This window comes from Esox lucius, chromosome 12, assembly GCF_011004845.1.
Source record: "Esox lucius isolate fEsoLuc1 chromosome 12, fEsoLuc1.pri, whole genome shotgun sequence".
NCBI lineage: Eukaryota > Metazoa > Chordata > Actinopteri > Esociformes > Esocidae > Esox > Esox lucius.
This window is the reverse complement of record NC_047580.1, coordinates 1,139,811-1,160,278: the sequence shown is the minus strand read 5'-3', so window position 1 is coordinate 1,160,278 and position 20,468 is coordinate 1,139,811. Positions and strand designations below refer to the sequence as shown.

The window sequence follows — 20,468 nt, the reverse complement described above, 5'->3', positions numbered from 1 at the left end:
TACAGAACTAGACTGAGAGACCATTTAAAGGCCTTTGCAGGTGTTTTGGATTAATTAGCTGATTAGAGTATTGAACCTTTTCACAATATTCTAATATTCTGATACTGAATTTGGGGTTTTCATTAGTTGTCAGTTATAATCATCAAAATGAAAAGAAATAAACACTTGAAATATATCAGTCTGCGTGGAATGAATCTATACATTTTTACTTTTTCTGAGGTCCAAGGTCAACGCAGCCATCTACCAGATGCTGACCAACTTTATGGAGATGCAGATTTCATTTTCCAACAGGACTTGGCACTTGCACACAGTGCCAAAGCCACCAGTACCTGGTTTAAGGAACATGGTATCCCTGTTCTTAATTGGCCAGCAAACTTGCCTGTCCTTAACCCTATAGAAATTCTATGGGGTATTGTGAAGAGGAAGATGCGATATGCCAGACCCAACAATGCAGAAGAGCTGAAGGCCACTATCAGAGCAACCTGGGCTCTCATAACACCTGAGCAGTGCCACAGACTGATCGACTCCATGCCACGCCGCATTGCTGCAGTAATTCAGGCAAAAGTAGCCCCAACTAAGTATTGAGTGCTGTACATGCTCATACTTTTCATGTTCATACTTTTCAGTTGGCCAACATTTCTAAAAATCCTTTTTTTGTATTGGTCTTAAGTAATATTCAAATTTTCTGAGATACTGAATTTGGGATTTTCATTAGTTGTCAGTTATAATCATCACAATTAAAAGAAATAAACATTTGAAATATATCAGTCTGTGTGTAATGAATGAATATAATATACAAGTTTCACTTTTTGAATGGAATTACTGAAATAAACTTTTTGATGATATTCAAATTTTATGACCAGCACCTGTATATTTAACATGTTTTCAGGTAAAATAATCCTTAAAATAAGGTAAATTTTTCTTAACAAGTTAGAATATACCGCTTCACATGCTTCAAGCAAATATCTCCTCACATTTTTTTAAATTGTCTTGTTCTATTGGCAAAATGTTTTGCAGTGTAACATCTGATTTAATTTGATCTGGTCTAGTATCTAACCAAAGCAACAAATAACATACAACCAGAAACAAACAACTCACGTTTAACAACATTTTAAGATTGATCTCACCTCAAATAGACGCAGCACATTGGCAACCATTATGGACACAGAGCTGGCTGAAGCCCCAATTACCCCTACAATGCGCTCAGGCTTGCGGATGATTGGTGGCTCTCCATTTGAGCATCGTATGTCTGAGGTATCCTTCTGAATGAGGGCTTGGACGAAGGTGAGGGATTGTTCCAGTGCATAGGTGTCTCTGGAGCAGGTGTCCAAGATCCTAGCCCCCAGAGTAATGTTAGGCAGCAGCTCAGGGTCACTGTTGATCTGGTCCAGTGCGTAGAGCATGGCCTCCATGCGGTGAATGCCTTTCTCCTTCTTAATCTCCCCACAGGGCAGACCATGAGGGCCTCTGGCATGGATGGGGAACAGGCCCCCCAGGGTGATGTCTCCAGGTATTTTAATGGAGTGGGGATGGAAGTTCTGGTGTGAGGCCCAGGAGCCAGGACTCATCCCCACCCACAACATCCATAGAAAGTGAAACCATGTGGTGGAGTGACAGCGACCACTTCCAAATGCCCACACCATGCCATACTGCTGTTGGTACAGTTGAGAGGGGGGGGATTTAGATGTCATGGTCCAATGACTTGACTGGCACAAGTTTTCAACATCTACTTGAGGGACCTGTTAAAATAGAAGGAGGAGAGAAGTTAGGGGATTACATTTCAGATTTTTATGACAAGGTTAAAACATATTACTGAAACATAAATAGCACAGACCACTCTGTGCTATTCTCAAGCTGACAATATTCAAGGTAAGTGGAGGATCTTTCAAGCCAGGATTTACATCTGAATACAAATTTGTGAGATGCCATTATTTGTGAGATGGCTTTAAAGGGCAAATAAAATATTTCTCAAGGAAATATTGTTTTCTTTTCAACAGAGCAGAGTTTCCATTCAGTAAATAGCTGAGGGCACATTCCTGATACAAGCTAGTACAGTAATCCTCTTGGTGTAAAAGAAAAAATAGAATGTGTAATAGATATGTAGCTTGTTTTCATTGTTGAAATTGGATTTGACTAGTTATTACCGGCTGGTGTGACTGTGACAATCTCTGGCCCAACAGACTTTAAGCTTTGTATACAGTAGATAGTACAGTAGCTGCAGCATTAGAATGGATACACAATTAACAGCTTTGACTATTTGACAGCATTGATTAAAGGAGAATTTCACTTCTAACACTTAACATTCTTGTTGGCCTGAACATTGACTAGGTACTGTGACAAGATGGTTGAGGGTGCATTCAAGAACTCCAACATCCACTAGAATTCTAATTTTGGATTAACTTTAATTTGATTGCTGAGCCCGTAGCCCGTCAGCTTTACGTTCGGTTCTCTACAGATACACTTTTTTGATCATTAACTAATTTATTTTCTGATTCACACTACAACACCTGTCAGACTTCTCAAACTCACACCCTTTCTACCACCACCGATGTGCTCAGCAAAACCCCTGTCCTCTTTAAAGATGGCCTACTTCCTCTCCCAGTTCAGAGGTCGGCCACCACAAACAGTGTGTTCTCCCCCTGAACCGGGATAGGTGCAGTGCCACCTCCAACAGTGGCCACCAGCTATAATTGCAACATAAAACCAAAACTAACATTTCAAAACCACAATTACTTACGTTAAGTTGCAATACTTAGCAGCCCACTCCACCAGTACTGTAACTTTGCAACTATTAACTGTCACAGTACCTATAATAGCCTGTTAAAAGACCCAGGTTATCACTTGACCTATTAGATTGTGTATAGCATTTCATTTCCTTGTTTTGATCATATTATTAGTTCCCATAAAGCATTATTAGTTCCCATTTGCTTTAGTGACGATTGAATTCTAGCAATAAGAAAAGCCAAACAACTAAAGGGTAAATACTAAAGATGTCATTTTGAAATATTTTTTGATTACTGTGTAGTTAAAGGTCTGTATAAATAGAAAAATCCAGATGCGGGACTTGAAATCCAGATGCAGTAACCTATGAAACTATTGAGAATGGTAGCAGACTGTATGGCCAACCTTATTCACCATGTCTTTAAAAGGTCTGCAGCTGCTTAATCTTTTTTTGGACTTCATTGATTAAATGACAAATACAATATTTTTCAAATAACATGTTAACAACTGACTTCAACATGCATACATAAAAGAGTGCCCGACTTCCAATGTATTCCTCAAATACCAGGTTGAAAAAAACTAAAAAGCGTATGCTTGGAGCTATAGTGTTTCACAGCAGCTTTTGTGTCATTTGGATATTGTGAATCCCTGAAAGCCCCTGTCAACCAAGGTGTGCCCTTAGATTTCATGCTTGGACCCCTGCTGTTCATCATCTACATGCTATGCCTGGGCCAGATCATCCTCCACCATGGTCATATCCACTGTTATGCAAATGACATAAAGGTTTACATCGACAGCAAACCCACCTTGTACCACCCTCCCCTATCTCTGATTTACTGTTTGGAGGACATCAAAAACTGCATGACTTCTAATCTACTCAATTTCAACAGCAATAAAACTGAGGTCATGTTGGTGGCTCCCATGGCTTTTCTCTAGAAAGGAGGTGACCTTGTGATATCTATTGATGTCTGCCCCATTTGCCCATCTTCCGAGGTATGGAATCAGTTTGTCATCTTAGACCCACTCTCCCCTTTGAGTCCCATCAATAATGTTACCAAATCTGCCTTCTTCCACCTCTGTAATATTTTCTGTATCACTCACTGATCAGGTAGCGTCTGGACAACTACAGTGGAGTACTATTCAAGGTGTCAGGCAAAACCCTGGATAGGCTCCAGTATGTCCCTTCACCCTCCTGCAAATCAGAAACTACCTTCAAGAAAAAGGCTCAAAAATGTTCAGCCAGTCTTTCCCCTCAGCGTATCTTGGTTCTCAGTCACAACTATATAGCTTGAGTTATTTGTTGAATTTTTATCACTGTATCTTTTTGTTTTGTATTGTTGTACAGCATCCTTGAATTTCTTGAGAGGTGCTTTAATTCCCATGTGTTATTATTATTATTACTACTATTATTATTATTATTAGTTTAATTACTTGTTGGGCTCATTAGACCAAATATTATTTTTCCTTTTAATATACTTTTTAGTGGTTTCCATCTAGCCTCAAAAGCCTGATTGATGGAGTGCCATCTCTGCAGAGAATATCTCAAGCTCTATTGGAGTGATCATTGTGTTTTTGTTCACCTCCCTGATCATGGCTACTTTTCCCACTTTTCCACTGTAGGTACGTGCTGGTTCCTTTTGTGAAATTCACAGTTCCATAAATCCTTCCATTTGCTCACAGCCGGCATGAACTACAGCCTGTCATCATTTTCTGACCCAGTTTGAAGCTGATACTGAGTAGAAACTCAATTCCATCTCCTACGCTGCCACTTATTTTTCTTTATTTAGAAGTTAGGTAAATAGGTTTTTTCAGAATTACTTTAAACTTTAACGCTAGAGCAAAAACTAAAAACCTGGGTCTGGTTTCCCAAAGCTGATTACAAGATGTCTTATCAGTGCATTTCCCGAAAGCATTGTTACTTAAGTGGCACGTAACATCTCTCGTTAATTGACAAGTGCGCCAGACCACTAGTTAGTCCATCGTAACAGGCACTTCACTGTTTTTGTGAAATAGTGCCCCCCACAACATGCAAGGAGTGATCGCAAACAGGGCAATAGAAAAATTATCACAACAGCTTTAATTTAGACAATTTTATTTAGAACAATTATATAATGAGTTATAATGACGATAAAAAAAAACATGCTTAAAATTAAGAAATGTTTTTCAAAATTAACGTTCACTGGTCTGAAACCCTGCATTGTAGGCTAATGTCCATGCTAAATTTCACTACTACTTTGAGCTTTACATTTTCCGATTGATGCCTAAGTAGCAGCAAAATACATCGACAGTGATATTATATGCTGCTGATAAGTAATCAAGCTCTATCGAAATGCAATAGGCTATATTTTAAAACATATTCATGGCCTAATTCCATTCCAAACAGCCCTAATTTAGCACTTACAATGCACTTTATAAAAAGCGACATACATGATGGTTTGGGATACAAGTGTAAATCCGTCGTAATAAAGTCTATCTTAGGGATACATGCCTCGTTAAACTGTCATCAATTACACATTATCGGGAAAGCGGGCCCAAAACTACAAAATTTGAAAAGAATGGAAAACACTGTTCGACAGCATCTGCAGTTGACGTTGTGCTGGGTAGAGAAGGCTACAGTTTTAGTTGGACTCCAAAGATGTAGACCATGGACAGCAATATGTCATCTCACCCCTCCAAGGGTGGCACTGGAGGCTCAGGGCAGGGGACCGCCACAGGGGTTCTGGTGCGGGGGCACGGCATTGGGGTGCCAGACAGGGAAACGTTGCAGGGGGCTCCGGGCAGGGGACCGGCACTGGAGCCCTGGTGCGTTGAACTGGTGCTGGTATCGGTGGCACCCAGTCCCCAAGTGTGGGAGGCAGAAGAGGCTCTCCTTCCTCCTCCCAAGGCTGCAGGGGCTCTCATACTTCACGAGTGTAGTGGCAGGAGTATCATGTCTTCCTCCTCCGATGACTCTGTGTACTCCTGCTCCCAATGCTGCAGGGTCTCTCTCCTGAGCCCCCATGAGAATGGTGGCATTCCCCCCGAAAGCCTCCATAGCCCCCCCAAAACAATTGTTCTCAGCTGGGCCTGCCTCAGGGAACGCCAACGTTGATCCCACTGGCGTTGCCGCTTCCCTGGATCCCTGGCTTGGTCCAGGCTAGACCATGGAGGTACTCCTCATCGGTGACCAGCTCTTTACCGCTGAGGAGCTCCCACATGGTCCAGCCCTGCTTGGTCCTGGTTCAGTCGGTCATTCTGTTGCGGTTGTATGTAGGCAGGAAATGAGCCCCCTTTGGTTCCGAGGACCAGGATTGGGAAACACTGATGTCAAGGAATGTCATTTATATCTTCAACCATTGTGCTCTTAACCAAGGCTCCAAGAACAATAATAATTGTTAGAATTCTGTTTAAAATACCCATCAGCCCCTCTCTCTGGAAGGCTGCAAGCATGTTATCCAACACTGAATCACACCTATGCCTTTCAAAGTATTGTCATTTGATTATTAGGCTAAATATGTTATCAAGCTGGATAGCCAAGTAGTACAAGTAGTTAGAATGGGGTTCAGATCAGGTCCTACTGACAAGTAGCTTTTTTGATAGATATTTGGCCACAGCCAAATACGTGTCTTTATTAAATTATTTCCAAATGGTAGATAACTTAAATAGGCAAAGGCATAAGGTAGAGAAGGTAGCCAGAGATGTTTATCCACAAACATTAATGAGGATCAGATATGTAAGGCCCTATAAAATCGGTTTTATTTTTCAGTGACTAAATTTTATGTGCAAACAACAACAAAAAATAAAAGATAGACATTCTAAAGTTAACTTTAGTAAGTGCTTTCAGACAAAGTTGTAGTACAATAGTAATACACTTAAGTAGTACCCTTACTATTTAAGTAGTGCAAGTAGTACACTTTGGAGGTGGCTCTTATTTTGAAACTTTTCAAACTCGGTATTAATGTCAGGATTCAAAGACAATGATAAATAAATAAATGCATAGTCTACTCTATATTGTAATACTATGAAAAGCTTGTGTAAAGCGCTCTTGACCACTACAGCACAAATCAAGTGATTTGATATCAGTTTATTCTACTTAACTAGCTGTACCGTATGGAAATGGATCCGGTAGAAACATGAGCCATGGTCTTTTTGCACAAAAATGGGCTAACCACGTAGGCTAAAACCTTTTGCACAGCATTTGTGGACTATACCAAGGTAGGCTAACCCCCCGCTAACCCCCACTCAGGGTTAATTCTCATATGACAACTGGTCAATGTCATAGTAACATGCATTAGTCAGAATACCAATTATCTTAACATAATCTTACTTTTCAGATGTATTTCCTGAACCTACAGCCTGAAGAGGCTACATGGTCTGGTGAACTCACAACAATGTGGAATGAAATGAAACATTTAGATAATCTTGCACATAGGTGATGCTTAAAAGTGTTATTATTTAATGAAAAATGCAATGTTTCAAACAAAGACCTTTGTCAGGCATCAACAATGTGCATGAATCTCTTTTTTTCATACTTTTTATGTACCTTCTCATTTTGTAACATGTACCTTCTCATGTCTAGTATACTATATTTTCCCCAGCAATACTGAGGGCACCAGCCGGTACCTTAAGTTCATGAGGCAAACCGATGCCATGTACCTGGAAACACTTGAGGCCCAGCATTTGAAGGAAAATAAACACTTGTATTACCTACTCATTGGTGTCAAACTCATTCAGTAAAGGGCTGAGTGTCTGCAGGTTTTCACTCCTACCTTGTACCTGGTTGAATATTAAAGTCACTAATTTGTTAGGAACTCTGGTAAACTGGTTGTCAAGTCACCAATTAAAAATAAAAAGACCCTACATGGCATGAATTTGAAACCAATGACTACATGTAGATGGCCAAGAGTGCAGTGGAGTAGAGATGCCCCACAGTGCATTTTGTAACAATGCCTTCATAACTGTATTTGGACAGTTTTTCTACACCATAAAAATATTAGACACATGCAGCAAGACATGTCACTAAAAGGGCTGACATACTTACTCTGTAAAATATTAATGTTTGTTCCTTATATACTTACATTTCCACAATACCAAGCACATTGTCATTGTTTTCTTTAAAAAATTGCATTAATTCAATGTAACCTATGCATACTTTTTAACACTATTGACACTTATGCAGGTCTGCCCAACCCTGTTCATGTAGAGCTACCATCTTGTAGGTTATATTCAACCCTTATGTCGCACAACTGACCTAGCAGGATGAAAAGTTAATCAGGTTAATCCCATCTGGGTTTAGAGAGAGAACCTACTGGGCAGTAACTCTAGGAAAAGGGTTAGCAAGCCCTGATATGTACACTGCTCCAAAAAATTAAGGGAATCACACATCGGGAACAGAATACAGTTGTGCTCAAAAATGTGCATACCCCGCAGAAACTGTGAAATTCTGGCATTGATTTTGAAAATATGACTGATCATGCAAAAAACTGTATTTTATTTAAGAATAGAATTGATCATACGAAGCCAAAAATTATAACAAAGTTGTTTGTCTCCTTTTTAAATCATAATGATGACAGAAATCACTCAAATGGCCTTGATCAAAAGTTTACATAACCTTGAATGTTTGGCCTTGTTACTGACACACAAGGTGATAACCACATCTGTGGCTTTTTAAATTGCAATTAGTGTCTGTGTATAAATAGTCAAAGAGTTTGTTACCTCTCACATGGATGCACTGAGCAGGCTAGATACTGAGCCATGGGGAGCAGAAAAGAACTGTTGAAAGACCTGCGTAACAAGGTAATGGAACTTTATAAATATGGAAAGGGATATAGAAAGATATCCAAAGCTTTGCAAATGCCATTCAGTACTGTTCAATTACTTATGTGTGGAGGAACCAGGCACAGGCTTGCTTGCGTTCGATTGTAATTTTTTAATTGAAATGAACACCGAATACGAAAACATAAACTGACATGAAAAAAAACGGTGTAATTGTTTCAAGGAGCACAATACAACAAGATTTTAACAAAAATAAGCTGCATTGATGAGTTGCCAGAAAGAGGCCTTTACTGCCCAATGCCACTAAAAAGCCTGGTTACAATACACCTTGACAGGCCTCACAGCTTCTGGAACACTCTAATTTGGAGCAAAATATAATTTTATGGTCACAACCATAAGCGCTATGTTTGGAGAGGGGTTAACAAGGCCTATAGTGAACAAAATACCATCCCCACTGTGAAGCATGGTGTTGGCTCACTGATGTCGTAACAACAGTCAATGGAAACCAAAATCACCAACCGATTGAGAGCTGGATTCAAACTCAAATGGAAAATAAAAGTAAATAATTGAAATCACAGGCTGTTGTATGAATTTAATCACAGCAACTCCTAATGTGACTCAGTAGTGTGCATGGCCCGCATGTGCCTGTATGCACTTGCAAGCCTTAGAAATACTGCAACAGTTTGAAATGTCACAGAGACAAATATAAATCATCACAGAGGAAAGTTCTCCCATGTTAACAGTGTCTGCTAAATCTAAGTACTCTGTGCCAAAGAAGGAAACGTACAACAGAGGATGAAAAATATCTGTCTGTTAATAGTCTGTTTGTTATTCTTCTGTGTTTTTTTCTTGCCAGTGCTGGCAATGGGTGTAAGGTCTAAATCAATCATCATATCTACTTCATAAAACAATCAGTATGCGGTTTTCATTTACTTTCTGTAAAGCCTTGACCTCTGGAAACCGATGATCTCAAACTGTTTAATCTCGAGCTACTGGTAGATTGCACTATGAGAGACTCCTTTAAGAGTTTTGAAGTACAGTACATACAGTTTTTATGTTCCATTGCCAAGTCTCAAATAAATCTCACAAAAATGTATTTCAGACTTGTTAACTAATTATTAACAACTCAATGCAACATTTGAATTCACCCAACTTTAATATCTGTCAATCCAGGTCTGGCCGTATTTGACACGAAACAGAACTAGAAAACAGAAATTCAAACAATGACTGACAGCACACCAGAAAGAAGAAACGGAAATAATAACGTTGATCAGAAACACAGGTGAGGATAAGACCTCTCAGATTTTGCACCTCTCAGAGTTGTGGAATATGTCACGCATTGTTTCTCTTTTTTCATCACTGTGTGCGCTGTTAATTCTACAAAAAATTATTTCATAAAGACTTTATAAAGCTGATTATTCCTGTAGCCCCTTGTTTTAGCCTCAGCCTGAGAAGATTGAGAAAGATTTAGCTTTTAATTGTCTGCTATTTGTGCCACCGATATGCTTCATTCACTTAGATTTTCTCTTTTCAGTGAGTTAAGCTGCCGGTGCAAGCAAAAGAAAAGACATGCTCCTATGTACGAAATTAATGCGGTCCTCTTGTTGCATATTGACAATCAGGGTTGGGTAGATTACTTTTTAAATGTAATCTGTTACAGTTACTTGTCCAGATTTGTAATCAGTAACGTAACTTTTTGATTACTCAAACTCAGTAACGTAATATGATTATTTTAATTACTTTTTGATTACTTTAATATTAAGAAGCATTAGAAGACAAATAGGAATAGCCTATAACCAACTGAACACCTTTCGCGGGATCAATCAATGTTAGAGTTTACACAGCAGGCCTTATGTTGGAAAGGGTTATATCTTTCGATATTTCGATGAAGCATGGAGAAGCCCCAAAAATAATCTGCGTTTCAGATATTAGGAAGTGGATGACAGAACTTTTGAACTCAAGAAAAACAGAAATGCTCGTTTTAGGACTCAAGAAACAAACAAACAGCCAGAGGTAGGGCTTTCTCTCATAGAGCTCCACTACTGTGGAATAATTTGAAAATTAAGGTTAGAAATGCAGACAAAATTTCAAGTGTCTACTAAAGACTCATCTCTTTAGCATGGTCTATGATTAAGTGTAGCCTGGCCCAGGGGTGTGAAGGTGACCAGAAAGGCGGTCTTGCCAGGTGGGCTCCACCCTTGCTGTCTTGCCAGGTGGGCTCTCATCGCCACTGGGATGCCCTCCCTCCAATGCCATTCGGGGGTGGAGTCACTGGCTTGTTGTTGTCTCTGTTGCGCACATCGTGCAATGGGGCTGAACTCTGCTGGCAATACTTGGCCCTCATTTCAGGGTGGTTCCAGTTGGTGGGTGTCCCTTTGGTTGATGCTTGGCAATGTGAGTGGATTGATTTCCTGCCTGTTGGGCCCTGTCCGGGGCCTTTCCCGGATAGGGCCACAGTGTCACTGGACCCCGTCTCAGCCCCAAGGTTTTACGATGCTATATTATTGTGCAACGTATTCTCCTTCTCCACTATAAATCATTTTAGATCTAAGGAATGCATTTTCTAAAATGTCTCTGTCTCCTGCCCTGTTTTAAACTTAGGAGGACATGAGGTCTTGGCCCACACCTCCAGAGTACCAGGCTTGAAAGACTCATTGCTGTCCTTGTCCAAAGTCCTCCTGGTTGTGTTGCAGATCAAGACGATACCTAACGATTTCAGCTGCCACTTTGCTGACCCCCCCAGCATTGTCACTGTCCTTGTCCATCTGGTCATGCTTCCGACCTGGACTAGGCTTAAATAGACTCTGGACTCCGCCCACATGCATTTATTAATTATTACAATTTGTACTCTTATTATGTTCACCCGGCACAGCCAAAAGAGGACTGGTCACCCCTCTGAGCCTGATTCCTCTCTAGGTTTCTTCCTAAATTTCAGCCTTCTTAGTACGTTTTTCCTAACCACTGAAATTAAACACTATTGTTGTTTGCTCCTTGGGGTTTGAGGCCGGGTGTTTTGTAAAAGCACTTTGTGACAACTGCTGATGTGAAAAGGGCTATATAAATAAATTTTATTGATTGATTAAACCATTGTTTTCTACTTCAATGTGATTGTGCTACATTTCTAGAATACAAGCTAAATGTCTGTCAGATATTCAGTCATTCCAATTAATCCAATAACCCATGATCTTCCAGAATCGGACTTTTAATCTGAACATAACCCAAAATCAAAGGATGCGTTTACCTATTCTGTTATTTGTGTTTCATCAATGATTTGTATTGCACAATTTCTCAAAGGGTATTGACATTATTGTCAATAAAAATCAAGATATACGTAACTTTTTGCGCTTACACTGAATCTGTAGTAGTCTGATGTTTTGCTCCACAACCACCAACATTGTCAAAATCTTGCAGAAACCCCAGGCACACAAATGTACATTTGCAATCATGAACAAACACCCGCACAAACGTAACCTGTGATTATTAGGGCCACCAGCGATGGATTCTCAAATGCATAATAAAACCCCTTCAGACCCTGCACCCATTGTAATGGACATCACATGGTAGCCCCATTTTTTTGCTTCTGGAGTATTTCACCTCATTTAAAGCCTGCAGTCCATGCGATTGGACGCTTATCAACCAATCAAGTGGCAGTATGGCTCTGCAGGTCATTAACTGAAAAAAATCCACTACATTTAAGAGAGACATGGCAACACTTTTTTGTGCTGGCATGGCAAACTTTTCAACGGTTGTATTCACATTTATTGATATATTTGCCAGTATTTCATCGATTGTATTTAAAATAGAAGGATTGCATTAATTAATTAAACTTAAAAATCAATTGTAGAATTGTACATTTTTAATCATTCATTCATCTTCTTCCACTTCATCCGGGGCCAGGTCGCGGGGGCAGCAGTCTAAGCAGAGATACCCAGACTTCCTTCTCCCCAGACACTTCCTCCTGCTCTTACGGGGGGACACCGAGGCGTTCCCAGGCCAGCCGGGAGACATAATCCCTCCAGCGTGTCCTAGGTCTTCCCCGGGGTCTCCTCCCGGTGGGACGGGACCGGAACACCTTCCCAGGAAGGCGTTCCGGAGGCATCCGAAACAGATGCCCAAGCCACCTCAGCTGACCCCTCTCGATGTGGAGGAGCAGCGGCTCTACTCCGAGCTCCTCCCGGGTGACCGAGCTTCTCACCCTATCTCTAAGGGATCGCCCAGCCACCCATGCGGAGAAAGCTCATTTCGGCCGCCTGTATCCGGGATCTTGTCCATTCGGTCTGTGTGTTCATCAAAGATCTGGACCTCACCTGGTCCAGGCAAGCAGCTTTGACTGTAAAAAGTGACGTTCCACGTCCCTAGAGCTAGTTTCCGTGTCCAGGGATCGGGTTGTCTAGGCCCCCGCCTTCGACTGCCGCCCGATCCTCTCTGCACTGACCCCTTATGGTCCCTCCTGTGGGTGGTGAGCCCACAGGAAGGCGGCCCCATGGGGCCCGGCCGAGCTCAGCCCGAACGAGCGAAAGGCCCGGCCACCAGGCGCTCGCGTACGAGCCCCAACCCCGGGCCTGGCTCCAGGGTGGGGCCCCGGCTGCGCCATACTGGGCGACGTCACAGAACTCAAGAAAATATTCATCATTAAGGGGTGTTTTGAACCGCTCTTAGTCTGATTTTTAATCAGGATTCTTTCAAATATTTTAAATAATTAATTTGCATTTTATTGCATGACAGTATTTGTATTTGATCACCTACCAACCAGTAAGAAATCTGGCTCTCACAGACCTGTTAGCTGTTCTTTAAGAAGCCCCCCTGTTCTCCACTCATTACCTGTATTAACTGCACCTGATTGAACTTGTTACCTGTATAAAAGACACCTGTCCACACACTCAATCAAACAGACTCCAACCTCTCCACAATGGCCAAGACCAGAGAGCTGTGTAAGGACATCAGAGATAAAATTGTAGACCTGCACAAGGCTGGGATGGGCTACAGGACAATAGGCAAGCAACTTGGTGAGAAGGCAACAACTGTTGGCGCAATTATTAGAAAATGGAAGAACTTGACGGTCAATCTCCCTCGGTCTGGGGCTCCATGCAAGATCTCACCTCGTGGGGCATCAATGATCATGAGGAAGGTGAGGGATCAGCCCAGAACTACACGACAGGACCTGGTCAATGACCTGAAGAGAGCTTCGCCGTCATGGAATAAAATCCTGCAGCGCATGCAAGATCCCCCTGATCAAGCCAGCGCATGTCCAGGCCCGTCTGAAGTTGGACACTGACCATCTGGATGATCCAGAGGAGGAATGGGAGAAGGTCATGTGGTCTGATGAGCCAAAAATAGAGCTTTTTGGTCTAAACTCCACTCGCTGTGTTTGGAGGAAGAAGAAGGATGAGTAAAACCCCAAGAACACCATCCCAACCATGAAGCATGGAGGTGGAAACATAATTCTTTGGGGATGCTTTTCTGCAAAGGGGACAGGACGACTGCACAGTAATTAAGGGGAGGATGGATGGGGCCATGTATCGCGAGATCTTGGCCAACAACCTCCTTCCCTCAGTAAGAGCATTGAAGATGGGTCGTGGCTGGGTCTTCCAGCATGACAACTACCCTAAACACACAGACAGGGCAATTAAGGAGTGGCTCCGTAAGAAGCATGTCAAGGTCCTGGAGTGGCCTAGCCTGTCTCCAGACCTGAACCCAATAGAAAATCTTTGGAGGGAGCTGAAAGTCTGTATTGCCCTTAGACATCCCCGAAACCTGAAGGATCTGGAGAAGGTCTGTATGGAGGAGTGGGCCAAAATCTCTGCTGCTGTGTGTGCAAACCTGGTCAAGAACTACAGGAAACGTATGATCTCTGTAATTGCAAACAAAGGTTTCTGTACCAAATATTAAGTTCTGCTTTTCTGATGTATCAAATACTTATGTAATGCAATAAAATGCTAATTAATTACTTAAAAATCATACAATGTTTACAGACTTCCACATGCTTTGTAAGTGGGAAAACCTGCAAAATCGGCAGTGTATCAAATACTTGTTCTCCCCACTGTATGTACTTTTGCCTCATACTCATCTATTTATTTGATTTCCATATGCCCTGACTGTACAGCAAAAATAGATTGGCACTATATTACCATTGATTAGGCAAGCACATTGTTTGTGCTTTATTATATACAGGATCCCAAGACACAAGTGGACAAGAGGGGAAGAACTATAGAAGATCTCTGGGGAGCTTTTCAGAATCTGCCCAATTTGCTCCTACTGTGTCACTCCAGAAAGCACACTGAAACTCAGCCCTATTTGCTCCCACTGTGTCACTCCAGAAAGCACAAGATGTAAAGATGCTATATGGTGTCCCCTGTGTTAGACAGAAAGGATGATTCTCTGTAATGGTGTAAAATTCAATGTGTGAACTTTCCTACACTAGGCAAAGTTGCCAAGAGGTACCTCTGTATAGAATATACATTAAAATGTATTTTGAGGCCTATATTAAAATTATTTTTTTAGATCTTGTAAAAGTAAAAAGATTAAATGTAATTACTGACATATTGATGATATCACCTTTAGGTGTTGAAATATTTTATAGATATACATAAACAAAATACATTTCATCTTACGGTCACAAATATATTCTAATGTTCTATAGCGACATTGGTTAGGCCCCTAATCGCCCCTCTAAAAGGGGTAATTCTGTTTGGAGTAGTGGTTATTGTGCCTGACTGGGGAGCATAAGGTTGTGGGTTTGAAACACGCCCGGTCCACATTGATGGAGCTGAAATAGACAGAGCCTGTGACTTCATGTTTTTCTGTGTGTTCATCAAAGATCTGGACCTCACCTGGTCCAGGCAAGCAGCCTTGACTGTAAAAAGTGCTATACTTTCTGAGGAGACTCAAGATGTTTGGCATGTCTGCAAAACCTCTTGCCCACTTTTAGAGGTGCATCATTGAGAGCATCCTCTCAGCCTGCATTACTGCCAGGTACGGCTGCTGCTCCACTGCTGATCAGAAGAACCTCCAGAGGGTGAAGTCAGTGGAGCGAATTATCGGCTGCCATTTCCCTTCGGTGCAAGGCATATACTGTACCATACATGAAGCACGGAACATCATAAAAGATTACAGCCACTCAGGCTATGGTCTGTTCACACTGCTGATGTCTGGTAGACATTACCAGAGCATCAGGACACGCACTTTCAGACGCACAGTTTTTACCCCAAGACCATAAGGCTCTTCAACCAGCAACACAGATCTATTGATCAGTTGTACACTTGATATGCTCTGGTCACTATCTATGTACATTACCACATGTCACTGTATTTATAGGCACTACACCACTAACATTTATAATATTAAAGATTGATATTAATACTTTCCATATTGCCATTTCTACATTATTTGAAATTGCTTATAGTCACAATTGTAATGTATATTTTGTATTTTCTGTCATTATTTTTGCTTTAAATATTTCTTAATTACTATAGATGTCATGTGCCATGTCACAATAATTTCATTGTTCAGAATGATGCACGTTATTCAGTGCACTTGACAAATAAAATACTTTGACTACTTTTGTGTCTTCACTATTATTCTACAATTTGGAAAATAGTAAAGAAATACCCTTGAATTGAGTAAGTGTGACCAAATGTTTGACCAAAATCAAGACTCAGGTTCGATTCATTTAGACTACCATCGCTATCCATTGTTTGGTTTGACTTGGAACCCATACGGAAAATAAATGTATTTTAAATGTATTTATGAATACATTTGGAAAATATATTTCCGAACACATTTGGAAAATATATTCCTGAATACAATAGGTAAATATATGTCAACATTTTTCAAATTGGCCGCTAAAATCTATTTAACGCATTTTTAAAATGCATGTCTAAATATAATGCAGTATCAGCTAGGTGTTTCAAAACTGCAACCTGATCTTCCACAGTCAGACGCACAACCACTACAAGCAAGATTATACCTGTAGAGGAGGCAAGTAGTGGTCTTACCAAGTTTGCCTTAGTACGTTAAGACTATATTTGTGACTATAAAATGAAATGAGTTTTGGTAATGTATATCTATAAAATGTGTTTCACCTAAATGTGATATAATCAATACGTCGGTAATTACATTTAATCTTTTTACTTTCACAGGATCTGAAAAATGCATTTTAATATGGGCTTCAAAATACATTTTGTAATGTATTTTCTATAATACATTACAATTGTAATGAGAGCATTGTTGACGGTGAAATACATTTGGACAAAACTGAAAAGTATTTATACATTCTCAAATACATTTCGGAATAAACGCTGAAATATATTTTGAGAGCTGAAATGTATTTTTAATTAAGTTAAATGTATTCGACATATATTCATCATATATTCTACATACATTTTGAATTGCAAAAATATATTTATTTTCCGTATGGGAACCCAGATTCTTCCAGGAAGAAATGGTAGGTTCCAGGTAGATTATCTCTGAAAACCTCCTCCCCCACAATACACACACACGAGATTATCCTATAGACTACCAATGAATAATTTTGGAACCCATTTTCTTAGCGCTATCAGCATAAATAGCAACCATGCGCGATAATATGCACCTGTATCTAAACCAAAACCGCACATTTTACTGAATAGGCAGTAGGCTACTATCGTACACAATGTGAGCAAGATAATTATCCACAATTGAAACGGCTGTTAGTGTCGCGTACCGTAGCTTTATCTAAAACATATTTAAATACGCAAACACTGTCAAACTGAAGAAACATTAGTTTGATAAGCTGACTGAAACCCTTGAAAAACTTGCAAAACGACACAGCAGTGTAACCTATTCATGTAATAGGAGCAGTTTTATATGCATCTCTGTAAACTGGAACTTTTACTTTAGGTAACACTTAGATGTAGCCTATTTGAATAAACTACTCTGGGTGACCGATACTGACAGAAAATGTTGTTTACAAGCGAAAATGAACATCACATAATTACAAATCACACCCTAAAGAATTTTGACAGTCGCCCACCGTAATATTTTAACATAATTAAATGTACATGATTCTGGCAAAGACGGTGATTGTAGGCTGTAATCACTTACCTGTCATTTTCATCCTGATGTTCTTAAACTTGCTCCTAAATACACGCGGTCATTGAAACATCTTTAAACGCAACTCGCCTCTACAACAAAAGCAAGTATCTGTTGTTATGGAAGTATCTGTAAGACATTATTAAAAAAACGTAACGAGAATTGCTTTAGACGAATGTACTTTATGAAAACACTTGGCATTGAATTCAAGTTTTATAACTTGTTTTTGAGTCTTTCGAAATCGTCTCGCGCTCGAATGTGCAGCATTCCCTACAACTGACACTTCAAATCACTATCAAATATTTTTAAAAGCCTGGATTTCCCCATCTCGCCCTGTCGCTCTCCCTCAGCTACACACTAATGGTTGCATATGTGTATTACGTGTGTGTGTTTGTGTGTGTGTGTTTGTGTGTGTGTGTCTCCCCGTCCGTCCCAGGGTTATAAATATAGTACACTAGTACCGTTCAAATGTTTGGGGTCACTGTTTTTTTCGAAAAGAAAAGCAAATGTTTCGACCATAAAAATAATATAACGTGATCAAAAATACAGTGGAGACTCGCTCCGGGAAATAAACAACGCCATGGTTCTGGTTACTAATGGATTTATTGCACTTCTTATCCTTTTCTCCGCCATCACATCCAGCGTCATTGGCAATTCACCGTCAATGAAATCCACCGTCAATCTACAGTATGACAATATAAAAGATAAACACGTTCACATACACTATAAAGAGGTAAATACAAATACACTCGGCAAATACAAACGTAATACAGAAACATCGCTGACTGCATATAACCAAGAGGGAATTAGTTAACTTGCAAATACACGGTTCAAAAAACAAAAACAAATAATATCTTCTTCTCTGCTCATAACATGAGTAACTCTTGTCATCACACACGGAGAACAACTTCTCACTCCATGTGTGTTTCTCCTATTGCACCTAAAAAATGTCCCGCAACATTTACTTTAGTTCCTAATTAACATCATCACTCAGTATTCATGAATGATTAAATAAATTTAACAAAAAACATGTTACATAATAACAGAAATAATATGTATGGCAGTTATACTCCCACATACATACATACATCTTCCTCCGCTTCATCCGGGGCTGGGTCGCGGGGGCAGCAGTCTAAGCAGAGATGCCCAGACTTCCCTCTCCCCAGACACTTCCTCCAGCTCTTCTGGGGGACACCGAGGCGTTCCCAGGCCAGCCGGGAGACATAGTCTTTCCAGCGTGTTCTAGGTCTTCCCCGGGGTCTCCTCCCGGTGAGACGGGACCGGAACACCTTCCCAGGAAGGCTTTCCGGAGGCATCCGAAACAGATGCCCAAGCCACCTCAGCTGACCCCTCTCGATGTGGAGGAGCAGCGGCTCTACTCTGAGCTCCTCCCGGGTGACCGAGCTTCTCACCCTATCTCTAAGGGATCGCCCAGCCACCCTGCGGAGAAAGCTCATTTCGGCCGCCTGTATCCGGGATCTTGTCCTTTCGGTCATGACCCAAAGCTCATGACCATAGGTGAGAGTAGGATCGTAGATTGACCGGTAAATCGAGAGCTTCGCCTTGCGGCACTACGACAGACCGATACATCGACCGCATTACTGCAGAAGCTGCACCGATCCGTCTGTCAATCTCCCGTTCCATCCTTCCCTCACTCGTGAACAAGACCCCTAGATACTTAAACTCCTCCACTTGAGGCAGGCACTCTCCACCAACCTGAAGTGGGCAAGCCACCCTTTTCCCACTGAGGACCATGGCCTCGGATTTGGAGGTACTGATTCTCATCCCCACCGCTTCACACTCGGATGCAAACCGTCCCAGTGCATGCTGAAGGTCCTGGTTTGAAGGGGCCAACACGACAACATCATCCGCAAAGAGCAAAGACGAAATTGTGTGGTCCCCAAACCTGACACCCTCCGGCCCCTGGCTGCACCTAGAAATTCTGTCCATAAAAATTACGAACAGAACCGGCGTCAAAGGGCAGCCCTGCCGGAGTCCAACATGCACTGGGAACAAGTCTGACTTACTGCCGGCAATGCGGACCAAGCTCCTGCTTCAATCGTACAGGGACCTGACAGCCCTTAGCAAAGGACCCAGGACCCCATATTCCCGAAGCACCCTCCACAGGATGTCACGAGGGACACAGTCGATTGCCTTCTCCAAATCCACAAAACACATGTGGACTGGTTGGGCAAACTCCCATGGACCCTCCAGCACCCCGTAGAGGGTATAGAGCTGGTCCAGTGTTCCAGTGGCCCGGACGAAAACCACACTGTTCCTCCTGAATCCGAGATTCTACTATTGGCCGTATTCTCCTCTCCAGTACCCTGGCATAGACTTTCCCGGGGAGGCTGAGAAGTGTGATCCCCCTGTAGTTGAAACACACCCTCCAGTCCCCCTTCTTAATAAGAGGGACCACCACCCCGGTCTGCCATCCCAGAGGCACTGTCCCCGACCGCCACGCAATGTTGCACAGGCGTGTCAACCAAGACAGCCCCACAACATCCATCTCTGAGCCCTCATCCTCTGCTTCCTCAATGGAAGACGTGACGGCGGGATTGAGGAGATCCTCGAAGTACTCCTTCCACCGCCCAACGACATCCCCAATTGAGGTCAACAGCTGCCCACCTCTACTGTAAACAGCGTTGGTAGGGCACTGATTCCCTCTCCTGAGGCGCCGGACGGTTTGCCAGAATCTCTTCGAGGCCAGCCGATAGTCCTTCTCCATGGCCTCACCGAACTCCTCCCAGGCCCGAGTTTTTGCCTCCACAAATATATAATCCCACCAAATGACTATTTTGCCATTTCACTTCACACTTTAACCTTTTCACGCGTGAGTTTCAAATATTCCTTACCGACCCCCCAGCGTGAGTTTTTTTGCATGTGACTTCAGTACTGTCCAGCATTTGAACTCACGCCAGCAT

At 41.6% G+C, this 20,468-nt stretch overlaps 1 protein-coding gene across 1 annotated transcript in view; it reads right to left on the bottom strand.

The window, feature by feature from the left end:
* The window catches only part of grm6a (glutamate receptor, metabotropic 6a), a 172,598-nt gene extending 154,736 nt beyond the window's left edge, over positions 1–17,862 (bottom strand). Inside the window, exons 1-2 of the mRNA XM_029124342.2 lie at positions 17,557–17,862; positions 1,128–1,739 (exon numbers count right to left, since the gene is read on the bottom strand). Of these exons, the coding sequence (XP_028980175.2) occupies positions 1,128–1,691 (564 nt within the window). The 5' untranslated portion in view covers positions 1,692–1,739; positions 17,557–17,862. The remainder of the gene's footprint in view (positions 1–1,127; positions 1,740–17,556) is intronic.
* Between the last annotated feature and the right edge of the window lie 2,606 nt (positions 17,863–20,468).